The 17,137-nt window shown below is 40.7% G+C and overlaps 1 protein-coding gene across 1 annotated transcript in view; it reads left to right on the top strand.

The window, feature by feature from the left end:
- Positions 1–17,137, top strand: part of LOC142582436 (aldo-keto reductase family 1 member B1-like) — a 64,455-nt gene that overhangs the window by 31,246 nt on the left and 16,072 nt on the right. The window contains exons 4-8 of the mRNA XM_075692157.1: positions 778–894; positions 1,449–1,526; positions 5,273–5,389; positions 10,155–10,261; positions 15,576–15,657. Coding sequence (XP_075548272.1) covers positions 778–894; positions 1,449–1,526; positions 5,273–5,389; positions 10,155–10,261; positions 15,576–15,657 — 501 coding nt within the window. The remainder of the gene's footprint in view (positions 1–777; positions 895–1,448; positions 1,527–5,272; positions 5,390–10,154; positions 10,262–15,575; positions 15,658–17,137) is intronic.

Here is a 17,137-nt window from a genome sequence, read left to right as displayed (position 1 = left end):
TGATAGTGGCACAAAGTTGTGAAAAAAAGTTTCTACTGCACTGCGGACCATATGTGAATCCTGGTCGCTCATCAAATCTGGGGAGACATGCAAGGTGATCACGGAAAAGCCATAGTGGCACCCCATGCTGGCACAGACGAAGTGCAGCACATAGCATTAGCACATGCCTGCAGGTAAGGGATTCACCACCAGGTTCTATATGAGGTGCCTCACAGGCAATGGGGCATTTATGCACTTTGGAAGATGCTCCTGTGGTCTGTACACTTTTGCTCACAGGTGTGTATATGAGTAGTATTAAGAAACAAATTCATCTTAGTACTATGGCATGAAATCACTGAAAGTTACTTGAATGCTTGGCTATGTTTAATAAACGTACAAAAGTGAAATAGTTTCAGTGTTGTTCAGCCTTGCTATTGATTTTTAATGAGCATTTATAAACATATAATGAAATAGCTTCCGCATTGTTCAGCCTTGCTATTGATTTTTGATGAGCATTTCATGTTTGTAATGTATTGTAGCCCCTTTGCTTTCAGCAGTAATGTTGCTTCATTGCTCACATACATCTTAGTACTATGGCGTGAAATCACTGAAAGTTACTTGAATGCTTGGCTACGTTTAATAAGCGTACAAAATGAAATAGTTTCAGTGTTGTTCAGCCTTGCTATTGCTTTTTAATGAGCGTTTATAAACCTATAATGAAATAGCTTCCGTATTGTTCAGCTTTGCTATTTATTTTTGCTCACTCACACACACACACACAAACTGTGACTTTTGCAGCTGTGGTGCACCTTCTACACTCGTGCCAGAGCAGTTGAAGGATGTGAGCTGTCTTTGAAACTGTTGGGTCTGAACTACCTTGACCTCTACCTTATGCACTGGCCATTTGGTTACAAGGTGGGACAGCACCTTAATCAAAGTGTGGTTCATTGTGACAGGGGTCACATAGCCTCAATTCTTAATGCTGTTTACTTATGCATGGAAATTTAAAAGTAAAGTATCACAACATTTGTTCATGAGAGCTGCTTTGTGATCAACGTAACTGAAGTGAATAATCATAGTATTTGAAATACTGTTGATGTGTTTCATATTGCAGTGGATACCAAACAAGATGGAATTTAAGGAACTTTTGAGTTCATCCATTATTTTTTTGGGTGAAATGAACACGTAATAAATTTTCATGGTATCAGAAGCAAGAGAAGTACCTTTAGGAGTGTAATTTAGTCATGTTTATAAACAATATTTCTTTATGCTACCTATAAATATTTATTTGTAGCACAACGTTTACATTTGATATGCTTTATATGTTTCTCATAAATATTACTTTGATAATCAGCAGATGAAAAAATTGTGCTCACTTTCTTATGGATTAGTAAAGTATGTGACAAAAACTGTGTTGAAAGCACATGACAAAACTACTTCTTGTCTTTTAATATGTTTGCCTTGTTCAGGATGGCACTGACTACTTTCCACGTGATGCTGCTGGGGAAATAATTGACAGTGATGTGGATTACGTTGAAGTTTGGAAGGTAAACTGTATGCTTTTTAAGAGTATTTTTTGTAACTATCTGCCAGTTATTAAAATGGGTAATTAAATCGTACAGCCTTTGTCAAAACGAAAAGAAAGCCAGTATCCAAATAAGTGCACTAAGGATGGTTGATTATATTTTTTCTTCGATTGACGAATAATAATTAATAATAGTAGCCTTTAATTGATTAATGGCTTTCGATGTAGTGTTTTTCATTGACGAATTGATTGATAGAAATTTTTGGCGGGCACATTTTAAAAGGTTGCGACATAGTTATCTACCTTTGTAGGACCCTATTTTAATGCTTTTGAAGTGGGACCAAGGTTGAAAACAAGTGTATAAACGTTTGACAAATGATAATCTTTATCTTGTTAAACACTAAATATAGTTGGCACTAGTGGCCTTTGAAAAGATAAACAATATATGTTATTAAAAGGCACTTAGTGCAGAATTATACCCCTGTCACACGGGCAAACAAAAGTGCACTTTGAACAAGCACACTTCAGCACGCTGTCATTTTGGCGGCATGCTGCTACACGAGAAAGAAAAGTGTTCTTTCAAATTGGTGGCGATACTGCTTGCGAGTCAGGAGGCGAATCATATATTTGTTAACTTAAAAATGCGCCCACAAAAACAGTTTGTTATTCTTAGAAATAGCATTTGCAAACAAGTGACGCCAGTGATGGCAACTTGACCAGTACCAGTCCAAACGATGCGTTCAGCCAAACAACTGTGCGGCCATTACCTTGTGTGGCCGTAAAAAGCCCCAAAAGGATGTTTTTTTAGTGTGGCACATTTTATAACCTTGTAATGTTACTCTAATGTAATGTTAAAAAATATGTTATTCAAAATTACTCCTGACACTGCTTTCAATATTACTTTACTTATTTTTTACTCATTGCTAACGAAGCTACACACTTCACCGCTGCGAAGTGTGTTGGCCGAACACACACGCTGACGAGTGGACTCTGCAGTAAGTGTCACGAAGCATTCCTGCGTGGCAACCTACAAATGACACTAGCGGCAAACTGCCCTCGCTCAAAGTGCGCCTAACTTTTCCCGTGTGACAGGGGCATTAAATATTATACATTGTACTAGAGAATACCTGTAGAGTACATTTAAACAAGAAATAAGAAAAATGGCAAAAGTGGAAGGTGAAGTTCAAGTCAAATAAGCAAGAGAGAGACAAAATGGGGGGGGGGGAGAACAGGGAGGTTAGCCAGTGTAAGTACCGGCTGGCTACTCTGTGCTGGGGAAAGGGGCAAAGGAAATAAAATGAGAAAGAAGAAAAATTTTTTTGAAAAATTCACGCAATAACACATTGCTATGCGCTACAACATTCAAAGACGGTCGCACAGTTCACAAACCCTTAAAAATTTCAGCAGAGCCCTTAAGGCCTTGAGTGCCGGAACTCGTCTGGACCAGTGTCCTAGAAAATTTTCTTCTGTGAAAGAGCGATTATACAGTTAAAATAAGCAAGAAATGGCAATATTCACAAGGGAAAAGAAAATTACTCGTTTAGGATTTTAAACCACATGCTCTTTTCTACAGAGCAAATGAATGTCACTCGGCTGGGATTATTGGGTGAAGCCGACACCTTCTTTCAATGGCCACGCAACCAGCATGTGAGAATAGATACTTGGATGCTATAGATTTGCTGGAATCGACATGAACTCCATCGCTGTGTGTGAAATACATGCTCATAACTGATACTCATGCTGTGTCACGTTTTTAGTGGACAGGGAGTGGCATGACGATCAACAACTGGCTTGCTATAGTACGCTTTGAATTGCGAGGGCATTTCAAGCTTCCGACTTCGGCCGGCATGTTGGCGTGTACGGTGTTGGGGAAGAGAGGGACAGCACTTGGGCTCTGCATCACTTGGGACTGGGAGAAACGGCTAACAGTCGCTCTACCACAACCGCACAATCACTGCTCGTGCACCGCCGTTCCAGTACGATTGAAAAATTTTCACACTATTCCTGTCAAACTCTAGAAAATGATTAATCAACAAGTCTAATTGATTAAATCAATTAAATGAAAGGTGCACATTGAATATTAATCATTTTGTGGGATACATTTAATTGAATAATGAATTATAATCATTCATTGATATTACCAACCCTAAACTGCACTTGACTGTAGGACATTTAGTGTGCCTCCTGTTACTTTGACATTGTTTTCAACTATGCAATTGTGCTCTGACTGCCTGTATTTGTGCACTGTAAAGGTATTTGTAAATAAATGCTAAGGAATTCCTGAAACTGAACTAAAGGGAACGCACTGTAAGAGCTTGTGAGCAAGAAGCCAGTTATGTTCTTTTGCCATCAGCATAATAATAAGTACAGTTTAAGCTAAAAAATGTTTCTGTGAGCTTGTGGATATGTTGCAATTTTACAATGACAGCTTCTATAGGAGCTTTGAACTTTGTGGGTGACATTGACACCGTTTTGTCCTGGGGTCATGACGTAGCTCTCTGCACAGTATACTAAAAGCTCAAATTGTAGTTTTTACTTTTTTATGTTTGTAACAATAGAAAAATGTTAAATCACCAACTGATATGAATATGTTTAGTCAGTGCTGCAAGTGCTGTATGTCTCTCACATTTTTTAAAGAAATTTTAGGGGCATAAGCACCTATTTAGATACACTACACACATTTTGCTGAGTTTGTATGCAATACCAGAGGTCCAGATGTAACAACTTAGATGGTGCATTTCTAAATAAAACCATTTGATATCATGTAGCCTTATATATGCCTGTACACTTCAGAGATATGTAAGGGCCGACAATGTAATTACTAGGTATTACGTTGTGAATTATCATTTGACTGCAAAGAACAAAGGTGTGCACACTATTTGGTTCAAAATGCCGTGCTATATGAGCCGGTTCTCAGGTGCTAGTATTGTCGGAAGCGCAAGTAATATTTGTACACTAGTGTAATGACCTTTCATTTTAAAGTTAGACTGCCAGTGTAGCAGTGCTTGTTCTTTGCACGCTTGCATAAGCACTTTTTAGCCACTGATGTTTAGCTCATTCCCACTGTTTATGCAGTCAGCAGTCCCAAGTTTCTTTGTATAAGGTTGGAAACTAATGTCGTGAAGTTACAGCTTAGCTCCAAGAAAGACTGACAGAAAAGTACTTGCATTGGCTAAAAATACATTCCCATCTCTGCTGCAATATCTTGATTAGTTACACAGCTGTGGTCGCTTTTTTAGCTGAACGATGTCTTCTATTGCTGCACTAGTCACTCAAGCAATTAGAAGTTTAAGAAGCTAAACTAAATGTTGATAAAGTTGTGACTCTGTAATTTTGTCAGGGACTGAAGGCTTATCTTGCTTATATCACTGCGGGACGCATGTAACCTGGTAAACGTCGCTTTTTAGTGGTTTTATGACTCAGTCAGACCCTGACAACCTCAAGTACCAGTAATATTGTCACATTTTGCATGCACGTTTATTTTCTGGTTGCTGATGGGATTATAGTAGTGTTGGTATGTATACTAGTATATAGACATAGCACTTTCCAGCATGGACTTTTTACTGAATAACCTGCTTTTGAAGTTATTATGCTTTGTGAACTATGAACAAAACATGAATACACAAATATATCTGTTTCAGTTACTTTTCGAATGTGACTTTTCACAAGTTACTATGGGCAAAATGAAGTTTACAGCTGTGATGCTTACATAGTTGCTTAGGTTAAGAGTAATGTTTAGTTGGCCCTATAGATTGTTTTTCCTTGTAGGGAATGGAAGACTGTGTTGCCAAAGGCTTGGTACGAAGCATAGGTGTCTGCAATTTCAACAAGCAGCAAATGGCCCGACTTTACGAGTCTGCTACAATAAAGCCAGCAGTTTTGCAGGTAAGTGCAATGAAGAAAACTGAAGGGGTCAGCAATCAAAAAGAAAGCAAAATAGTTTACAGCTGTGAATACTGATTGTGTGGTAAATCAGTAGGGGTTGCGAATATTCTAAACTTTCAAATAATGAATTGAATCTTGTCATATTTCATTCGGTCCTTGAATCAAGTAGTCACTTTTAAAAGCTGACTATTTTTAAATAGTCTTTAGCACTTCATGTCATCAACTTAGCACGATCAAACATGAAACTGAAGCAAAAATATGACACCTTTAATCCTATCCACAGTCTATATAACGTAGAGCATGCTGCATCGCTGAGTGAACCAGAATTTTCTGGTAATATGACGGTCAGTTGCAATAGCATTTTATTTAGACATATTTGGCAGTGGGTATTGTTTGGTATTATTTATAGATGCAGTACCTGTGTGCTCTCATTGAATAAAATCTGAATACCTTTCATTGCAATATACTTCACAATAAATAGGGGCAGATCTGCTGAAACCATTCTGATTAGAGAAAAATTGATCTTTTTCGTTCTTCCATCACTTTGGTTTGATAGCCAAAGTAAGGCAGATGCTAATTGACTCACATTATCTTTATAAACTTTATATGATAATGGATAACAGGATGTGCTTCGAAGAGCCCTGGGTTAGCGAACAAATTGCTTAGTTCTTCCTAATGCACCCTTTGTACGTTTACTAAAGCATATTTTGTAACATCCAGTGTAAAGGCAGAAACATTCTAATATTGTGATGTGAATAGCAGGATGGGAAAATTGTTTGATATTAATGGTGAGAAGGCTGTTCATTATTTGCAAACTATTTAAAAAATATTTATTCATATTTGATTTGGTCTCAAAAACTATTCGTATACCCCTATAAATCAGTCTTCACTCGCACGATCAATAGTTGCGCCTGACTTTCAAATTGGACCTGTAGCAGCAAGTTATCCTACAATCACAGATAGTATCTGATTATGTATTTTGATTATCTTTTGCAGTGTGAACACTTCAGCTAGGTGTGAAGTGACATATCAAGGAATCAAAGTTGTATCTGACCAAGTTTATGAGCCAGCTATACATGTGGTATAAATGACTAAAACTTACAATTTGTAATATAAAAATCTGCTTCAGTGGGCATAGTTTTTTTTTATAAGTAATGAGTTCAAGCGTAGCCAGTATCAATTGTTGAACAGCTTCATTTATGTGTCTTCTCTGTATATTAGTATTCAGGTACAAAAACCACTGTTGAGCTTGAGTCGGTCTCTTCTGCAAAATACTAACTCATAGTCTGGCTGGCTTTTCTGCCTTATGTACAGTTCAGCTGGGGCAGAATTTGGTTAGTGCACATTCAGTAGTGTTGAATTCCTTGTTTGAGTTGCGTAATGCTAGGTGGTGCAAGCTCAGTTTGCTCATTTGTTACTTCCTTACTGCAGGAAGTGTACTTGTGCAAAGAACTACATTTCCTTTGGGTATGGCTACATATATAATCTAATTTCTTTTGTTTATTTAGCTGACCTGCCTAACTTGCCGTGGCCCACCCAATTTGACAACTTTTTACCTTCAACGCCGACCATGGCCGACGTGTGCGGCGCCGATGACCGCGCGGAGCGGTGTCAAGTGACGTGATGCGCATTCCCCGCGGTTGTCTGTCACTCAGATTGGCCTTAAAGAGCTGATGATAACCCACAGAAATCACCTGCCATGAAGATGGAAACACCCTCCTATTTTCTGGAAGAAAATTTCAAAGCAACACTTTCTAAGCAATAGAATATTGCCATAAAGCAAGTATGGCCCACTATTAAACTAAAACACCATTGGTATTTAGGACAACCTCGCTATTTCTTCAGTGTCAAAGAAAAAAGGGCCGAATTTAATTTGACAGACATTTCATAAAGAAAAATACTTTCCAGAACTTGTGGAGTTCTCTTCCCGTACTCTTGGGACAAAGGAACGACAATACAGTAGTGCAAACAATCGCAAGGGCATTTATTGCACCTTTCATAGATCAATGCCTGCTAGCCGAGTTGCTATCCTCAAAACATGCCGATGGGCGCGCGACAAATCTAGAAGTCCGACTCATCGCGACCGGATAGCGAGCGAATATGTTCGCCCCATGCTGGAACCCAACGCCTGGTCGTTCGCATGTACGGTCACGCGAACGGTGGCGCGTTCCAAGGCGGCCACGCGAGACGGTCTCGCAGAAGCATGGATCGGCGCACGCGCGGCACGGCACGTCCGTACTGCTTGCCCTCCCGAACCCAAGAGAGAGCGCCTTGTCTTGCGGCGCCCAAGTAACCCCGCCTGTCGGCGGCGTTAGCAGCGCAACACTCGCGCCATCTCTCGTACTGCGCCTCAACCACTCCGACCGCCGCGGGCGCCAGGCCACGCCGCGAAGCCGGATTACAGGAGACGCGCTATGCGGGAAAAACATATCAGGGGACGCGCGAGAGTCGCGCATCCCCACAACCTTCATATACAAACTGAGTTATCAGTGCTGGTGTACTAACTTGGTGTTCTCTTTAATAAGAGCAGAGCGTACTATGTGTCAATTTTATAGGTACCGAAATAAGTTACTGATAGCTAACAAGATTCTTGTTAAGTGTTGTGATTAGGTTCCTCAGCATCTTCAGCACTGTGGTTTTTGCACAAAATTTGGTAGCATAAATGTTTGTGTTCAATTTGCTGATATTCAATATTTGATTCAATATTCAGCTTTCCGGATTCGATTTAATATTCGATTCAAAATCAAAATTCAATTCAAAATTGGGTATTCACACATCCCTACTTTATATGCACTTAACTGTGATTTGTTGCATGGAATAAAGGAAGGAAAGGACAGGATATGGCCCTTGTACCTTTCTTTAGTGATTATAAAATGAGAGTGCTCATATTGAAGGGCTCTGCATGATGTGCATAGTAACTATGTTGCCGCAGTTCATTCAGTGTGCTAGATGGCAGGGTGCAGTGGCTACGGCTGCCGGGCCTTATTATTCTGGCGAATAAAGTGTGGCTTCGGCAATGACTCAGCTGTGTGACCTTGAAGATCATACATTGAATTTCATTTAGTGCCAGCCTTGGGTACCCTCTTCTGGTCATTCTGCGAAAATGCTAACTTGAGGCTCTTGAGGCTCCTGAGTGCATCAGTGGCCTGGGTGTAGGGCTGCTCTGCTAACAGTGTACATAGTGCTTTTGTCTTCGATTGAACTTTAATAGCGGCTATCTACTACTCTTTAAGGCCCCCTATACCTTTGTGCTGAAATTGTAGGCTTATCATCGAAGGTGCTAATGCCTGCGGCAGTTTCTTCAGAAAATAGGTGAACATCTTTAAAACAAACTTTCGTTTCTTTGAGGTTGCTTGAATACAAGCATATGTAGGTCGGCAACACTCAGATAACTGAGAGTTCTTGTGAAAGAACACTGAAAAATTAAACCCGGAATGACTGCAGCGTTAGCATCGAGAAAAATAAGTTCTGGAAAGGAAAAATTGTCATCGACCCAATTGTAGCACAAAGCTACATAGGAAAGTCGTGCTGGTTTCCCAGAAAGAAAGCTTCGCAGTTGAGGGAAAATTTGTCCTGGTCCGAGATTCGAACCTGGGACCAACGCCATTCTGGGGGGGGGGGGCACTCTACCATCTTAGCTAACCAGCAGTCTAGCAGATTGCAGTGCGAGGGTGAGTTAATCGACGACTTGAAGCAAAGGGAGACAGAATATGGCAAATCAGTTCTGTGGCATCCCGTAAGGTAGAGGACAATTCCCGGTCCAAGTTGGAATCCTGAACCAGGACGAATTTTCCCTCAACTGCGAAGCTTTCTTTCTGAGAAACACATATGAGTTTCCTTTGTAGCTCATGCTACAATCGGGTGGATGACAATTTTTCCTTTCATGAACCTTCCTCCACCTTATGACATACCGCAGAGAGGATTTGCCAAAATAAGTTCTCCAACTATGCAATTGAAACATTAAAAAATATCTGCAAATTGTGGCAGACTTCTGCAAAACTTTTAATTCAATATGCAAATGTGTCTTTTTTCTATCTCTCCAAGCACTGATATACATCCCAGCTACGTGCGCAATTTTAGGAGTGGTGGCAGAGTCACTCACTAGGTAGTGGACCCACTGAGACAGGCATTTTGCGAACACCGGCAACACAGAAGAGTATGTGAATGGCACATGGCCCTCCAAGGGGGAAAAGAAAGGATAAAAGTGTTAGTTAAGTTCTAAGTAGACTTAAATGGCCACACGGCTACACGTATTAGGCAGTGTGGCAATACCTGGTGTGAAGGCAGTGCCAATTTTCTGCAAAAATTCCCCCTAGTAGTACCTGCAGAAAGCTAACAAATTAGGCAATAAATAAAAGTGCAAAAGCACCACTGCTATTGAAAAACCACTGTTGATGAAAAACAGAGTATGTAGTAGTTGCTAAGGTGTATGTAATTATATGTCATGTCATGATGGTGGAATGACAACCTATTTGGTCGTGATGGACGTTTCAGCAATGTGTGTCGACTCATGTAGTAATGTTTTCGTGGCTTGTTGCGTCAAGTTAAGAGTAATTTCTTAAGAGATAAAACTATACTTATTCTTGTCATTTTGAGAGATGATCATTGCCTCAGCACTATAATCGCGGGACGCATTATGGATGCAAGATGGTCCCTTTAGATGATCTATTGCCATACTCCTACTGTATGGCAACGGCCTGTATCTTCAGGCTGCTCATGTTACATAAGGCCAGGATATGTTTCTACTTGTCACCATTGTTTGCAGGTGGAGTGCCATCCATATCTGAACCAGAGTGAGCTGCTCAGCTTCTGCCAAGAGCACAACATGGCGTTAACTGCATACAGCCCACTTGGCTCTCCTGATCGACCATGGTACGGTACTCTACATTGCAAGCCAACATGCTAAACAGTATAAAATGAAAGGCCAAACACAATCACTCTTTGCGGATGCAAACTCTGCAATAACATACATTTAAGACACTGCCAGTATCTGACAAGACCTTGAGCGGGAATGAAGGATACAATTGCATTGGCATAGGCAAATTGCATAAGCATGGAGAAAATCCATGGCACAAGCTAGATATGGTGTATATAGTTCTACTGGCTGAAAGGCTGATGAAGGAGAGAATGATGAAAAGATTAGAACAAGCTGATATTGAATGTCATAATGGTCACTAACTTGTAGAGTTAAAGTAATGAAGGTCTTATATTATGTGTTTGCACTTTATATGATAGTTAGGCATTACCATGTATCTCAGCTAATCCGGGTCAAGCTGTTTTGAAGAAGGGCAATGAGATATGAAGAAGGGACCAACGGTGTTTTGTTAGCAATTACCTTGTGCATGCTGGTGATTTTTTCTGTTATCAGTTACTTGCATACTTGCGTAAACCAATGCGTAATGTCAAATTACGCATTGCATTCGAAAACATCATATTCAGCAGTTTCCAACTCTCTAAATTTTGAGTTGTAGTGCAAAACGCGAAAAAGAATGGGAAATGAAGGTGGGACCGCAGGCTTCACCTGTGCAACAGTAGTGCTCTTAAATGGGATGTTGAAAAAACAAAAGTATTCGATGGCTGATTTGTAAACAGCGAAAAAGTGACAACTTAAGGCAACGACATAGCTGTTGGCTGCTGCTACAATAGCTCGTATTTCTTATTACTGCAGTAATCCAGTACACAATGCTCTATGAGACAGCGTGATGTGGTTGCTTGTTTCTAGCAGCACCCAACAGCTATGCCTTCACCTTGTCCCTCTTTCGCAGTCACCATGTCAGCCATTGAGCAGTGTTGATTCTCAGAAAGTCCTTTCGAGAGTGCTGCTGTCACACGTGCAAAAGGCATGAGCCTGCCTTCACTTTGCATTCTTTTTCGCGTTTTGCGCCAATACTTTCGAACACAAGAAATTAACTAGGGAAAATGTAGCAAGTAGAAAACTGTTGAATATGATGTTTTTGAATGTGATGTACAAGCTGACATTCAAGCTTACGCATTTGGGCAAGTAACTATAAATATAGGCAGTTAATTTTGACCACTTGATTAATCAGTGATGACAAAAAGTCACAGTTCTGCCCGAAAGACAAAGTATCGATTGCAATAGCAAATTAGTAGACAGCCATAAGAAGTAAGGATTGTAGTTTTATCGGCCGTATTAACTTGGAAACACTCGCGTGCTAGCTAAATGTACAAACATAGTGTCAGTGCGCACGTGCAGATATGCACAGGTCACACTCGATGACTGCAGACACTCGCTCTCAGAATACTGGCGTCAGGAAGCGTGGCAGTAGTAGTGAGCCAAATGACCTTCATTCCGTCTATCGCTTCAATGCAAACTGAACAGCGAAAACACAGCATGCGCAAAGTTTCGAGCTGTTGACCTACCTAGACTCTTCCCTCAAAGCAAATCGCTTTCAAGATAAAACCTGCGCGACCGCTCCATACACATTGCTGTCGAAGTACAACGACCACCCCTACCTCGCCTGCCCCCGCTTCCTTGCGCACGACGGAGGACAGCGCGCTTCTTCCCCGCTTTCCTCCCTTGCACGCGCGAGATTGAGTCACGACCGTCGGCTCACCCTCGCACGCTTTCACTCCCACATTCAGCATACGGTGTGCGGGGACTGTGTTATTGCCCTTGGATTTTTTTATGGAACATCACAGTGACGGCGACAGCAAGAATGCGCATGGACCATCTATATAATTGGTATCGCAATAAAAGATTTACCAGCTACGCGTAAAGCGACTGCTAACTAAACATTGTTAGGCCTATCATCGTATCTCGTAGGCCTTTATTAAACAGCCTGGCCTGCCTTAGCCGGGACACACAGTATACAAAAAAAGATTGATAGGAGGCTTAGTGTTGAGAGAAACTGATCATTTCTCAGTTGTCTTTTATTCTGTACATTGCATCTAAGTCTGGTTGCATATATGTATATATTAGTCAACTTCCGTTAATTGAATCCTGACAGGACCAATGAAATTGATTGAATTATATGGCGGGTCGAGTTAAACAGGATGCATAAAAACGCCAAAACACACCTGCCGCTGATTAATTTTACAGTATTTGCCCGAGTCTTACTTGCATCTGAATCAAGTGCTCACCCACTTTTTATGTGTCCACAGCAGTGCTTTCTTCGTCCTTTGTGGTGGTGGGGTATAAAGTCACTATTCCAAGATGGTTTGTTCTGATAATGGTCTTTGATCAAAGCGAGCTAGTGCAAATGCAGACGATCGTCTCAATACGCTGTAACGAGGACGGACACATAGAAAGTGTTGATGGGTCTCCGTGCAACCATAATCACCACACATACGTAGGGTTGTCGGCCATTACAATGCAAATAACAAAATAACTTCGTAAAGGCCGCTCCTAGCCATAGCCGACAAAGAATGGTGGCCTCCGGTCAGTATTAGGCCAGTTGGTATGCGAAGGCGGCAGAGGATGCAGGTGGTGCAACCAGTTGTTTTGAAAACATGGGTTGTTCCACATATTTCACCATATGCTTCATAACACTGACATTTTATAATTTTATGCACTAAGTCGTATGGGAGAAACTCGTATTTTTCTGCACAATCATGTTGGCTTGGATACGGGGAAAAGGGATGTAAATGGACTTTTGATATATATATATATATATATATATATATATATATATATATATATATATATATATATATATATATATGTGTGTGTGTGTGTGTGTGTGTGTGTGTGTGTATGTGTGTGCGTTAACTTTCATTAATTCGATCCTGACGGCACTGACGAAATTGTTCAAATCATACGGTGGGTGGAATTGAACACTATGCATAAAAAACGCCAAAACATACGTACCGCTTATTCATTTGACAGTATTTGCCCGAGTCAAACGTGCCCCCGAATCACACGTGCGCCCACCATGTGTCCAAAGCAGAAAATTAACGTAGAAATGACGTTTAAGCTCCTAAATAAAAACTCTTAAAAATTTACACTCTTTGGGGCTTATCTTGTCCCACCACAATAATCGTCATCGGTATTGCCCGTATTTCCTTTGTTTAACGCTGCGAGCCCGGTACTTCCAAGTCACGAATGGCTTACGCGTTATCAGCGTGACACAGCATTCTCGACAGGAAAGCAGCGAGTGCCGAGTTTTCAAGAAAGGAAACGCAAGCAAATTAGATTACGATTATTGTTGTGGGACAAATATACATCTCAAAGGGTGCAACTGTTTGAGAGTGTAAAGTAGGAATCTAACGCGCACCCGATTCTTTATAATGGCGGCCGGTTTCTTAAGGTCAGATTCACCGCAGTACCGTTGTGTTATGCGGTAAAGCGTACTAACGCCACGAAGGTGGTTTTGGTTTCGTGTCCGATTGCGCCGCACTGGCAATTTTCGCCCAAATTTCCTTGGAAAACAAAAGGCGCGCGTTAGAATCTGGTAAATACCGTAATGAGACATTGTAAGCAACCGTTAAAGCTTGAAAATATTTCTTGGGTGAGTCCACAGAAGGTGTTTTCGACGGGAGATGACATGTGTTCACGCATTCAAGGTCCCCATAGCTCCGCCGAGACAGGCTTTGCCCTTAAAGGGGTTGTTATTGGGGGTCGCCATATGAGCCAGGAACGTGCGTGGTGACTGGAGAGGTAGATGACATAATAGTGTGTTTAATTTGAACTTTGTTACGTGTTACGGTGCGCTTGAGGAAGGAACAACCGTCTAAATTAAGTGTGGTATGTCGTTCAACAATGTCCAACAGCAAAAATCAGTTTGTGTTTGTGACCATTGTCATTCAGTTGTCCATTTACGCTACATTTGTTCATGGCTATGCATGTAGGAAAACGGATGTCAGGACTACAAAAAGAAGATATATATATCACAGTGAAATGCAGAAGTGTTGAATCCATAGACTAATGTATAGATACAGGGTGCCCCAGAAGTCTTTCCCTGATTACAAACATGTAGAAGGCAGAAAATATGACACATAGACACATATGTTTTATCTTGAATTGCATGTGACATATTCAGGTTTTTGTTGTGCATGCATGCATACATACATACATACATACATACATACATACATACATACATACATACATACATACATACATACATACATACATACATACATACATACATACATACATACATACATACATACATACATACATACGCACGCACGCACGCACGCAGAATTATTGACATAACATCCATCTCTCACGAAATGTTGACCAACAGATGGGTGGAATTGGAATATCGCCTGGGTATTCTTCGGGCAAAAAAACGAGCACACGTTGAAATTTAATAATCGTCTGTGTGTAAACAAAAACTTGAATATTGTTATCTGCACTTCAAGGTAAAAGATATGTGTCTATGTGTCATATTTCTTGCCTTCTGCATGTTTGTAATCAGTGAAGGACTTGTGGGACACCCTGTATAATAAGAATAATCAATTCTCGCACTTTGCGGAGAAATGCATTGGCGTTCCAGTTACTTTTGTGCTTGAATGCACAAAAGGGCGTTTTGATAAGAAAGTAACTGGAATGCCAATGCATTTCTCAGCAAATTTCAGGAATTACTGTCTTGAAACTGGTGTCATCTTGAGAATTTGTTCCAAGTAGATCGGCTTTGCGAACTCCACGGCTATAATTTGTATATTACGATATAGGCCATAAAATAATTAGTTAAGAACTTAGTGAATGTTTTAGCTAATTAATTATGCATTTCATTTTTTTGTGCAAGTAATGTCCGCTACTTCGAGTAGACCAGCTCATGAACTAGAATTGTGCTATCTGCCACAGGCAACTTTTAAGCATTTTTGAAAGTGTTCACTGAAGCACCTTGTATAAACACCTGCTGCATAAAACAAAGAAGTCATTGCAAGAATAAAACAAAAAGAAAGAACTGGTCGAATGTGAGCACAGTGGTGCAAGCATACTTTTGTTCTGTTCCAATCCTATACGAAGAACTAAGGAAAAAAATAGTGCAGCAAGTACATATATCACTGGTTCAGTGACTCTAGGATTCATGTTTTGCAGGTATCACTTCATTTACATCTGTTTCTAGGACGTGAACCTTCTGAGGCCATACACTTTATTTTTGGAAAGTTGCTGGTCCATGCGGCTTAACCACTTTGCATCAAAATCATCAAAGCAGGCTGAGTACTTGTACTTGAGCGTATCAATTTCATTGAACCTGTCTGCATTTATGCGCAGGGCAAATCCTGATGAACCAGTCCTCTTGGAAGACCCTGCAATCAAGTCCATTGCTGAGGCGCACGGCAAGACAACAGCTCAGGTGATGGAACACATTAAATAAAACCGAACCTCATTATAAAGAAGTTGCACCGAATACGAAAATACCTTTGTTATGTATTCTATATTCGTTTAAGCATACACGTAGATATCAGTGTAAAAAATGGGATAATTTCTATGTGAATGAAGCGCTAAAGGTGTGCTTCCGACAGGCCAGCAAAGGGTCTCCTGTGGATTTTGATGATGCGTCGACATCTTGTCGTGTTGATACGAGGCACGGGAACCACTATAAATTATATCCACGCGCTCTGCGTCACCTCGAATACGCAACTGTGCGATCAATCAGTGCTATTGCATGGGATCGGCACATTGGCTAGTTGACTGTGGCCCAACCAAGCCAAACCGCTGGCCAAAATGTGCACGCCGCCGACACACTTTCTTGACATGGAGGCGACTGCGCGTGAATACGTACTCCGCTACTGCGGTCGTTAGTCTAGGCCATACATCTTATCGCACGCTCAGATCGCCAATGTCTACAAGTGCGAACATAAAAACGCCTATGCTGCCGACAGACTTTTCGACCACGCAGTGGACCACACGTAGATCAGCATCTTACTCAGCTACTATGGCCATCTAGTCAGTGTGTCTGATCTCGCGCTTGATCGCCCATAAGGACTACGATGGAGTGCGACCATATTGGTGGCGAGCCTCCAGTGAAGACTTGTAAGGTATCTGAAAAATTGATTGGCTACTGTACATATTTGAAATTTTTGTACCAGAATTTATATATTGAGGCATACGCAAACAAAAATTTGCTTCGCTAGAACTGATACTGTGTCGGATCCCGCATTTTTCATTTCAATATAGCAAGAGAATACTCCATTGCAATAAAGCGTGATCAACTAGATGTCATATTTACTTTGTTTATTCGTGTTTGCTATATTGAGGTTCGACTTGACTGTCTTCTGTGAAAATGCAGACAGATATTTAACTCTTCATATCTTTATTAATTGTCCCTGCTATGGGCAGTAAAAGGTGAAAAGTGGCGGAAAATCCCTTTTTATGTTTCAGGTGGCTATTTACACAGTATCAAAAAAATAGGGCTTTGCCATTTTTTTGAAGGAAAGGGTGTTATGGGGGGGGGTATGTTTGTGCAGTGATCACTTGCCAGTTTTTGTACTTCAAATTATAACTTTTGGGGCATTGTATATTAAGGTCTCTAAATAACTGCTTTATTCTGGCTGAGCTCAAGCTGTGATAACAAAAACTCAGCATGTGCTGATGATGATTTGTAGAGATGTGAAAGATTTACGCGTGATTCCTGGTATGTACACATAAAGAAGATGGAAGTCACACAGTGTGCTTACATTCGCATAGTATGATCAGTCTACATAGGTACCCAATATGCATAGAATATTTTCTGCTGGTAATGGTAATGCTGCTGCTATATTGGGCCTAATTGCGAAGGTTTTACAACACGAGAAACCCATAAAGAATTATGGGGAATTATGGGTTATTATGGG

The sequence above is a fragment of the Dermacentor variabilis genome, chromosome 1 (assembly GCF_050947875.1).
Source record: "Dermacentor variabilis isolate Ectoservices chromosome 1, ASM5094787v1, whole genome shotgun sequence".
NCBI lineage: Eukaryota > Metazoa > Arthropoda > Arachnida > Ixodida > Ixodidae > Dermacentor > Dermacentor variabilis.
This window is presented reverse-complemented; position numbering and strand designations above follow the sequence as displayed.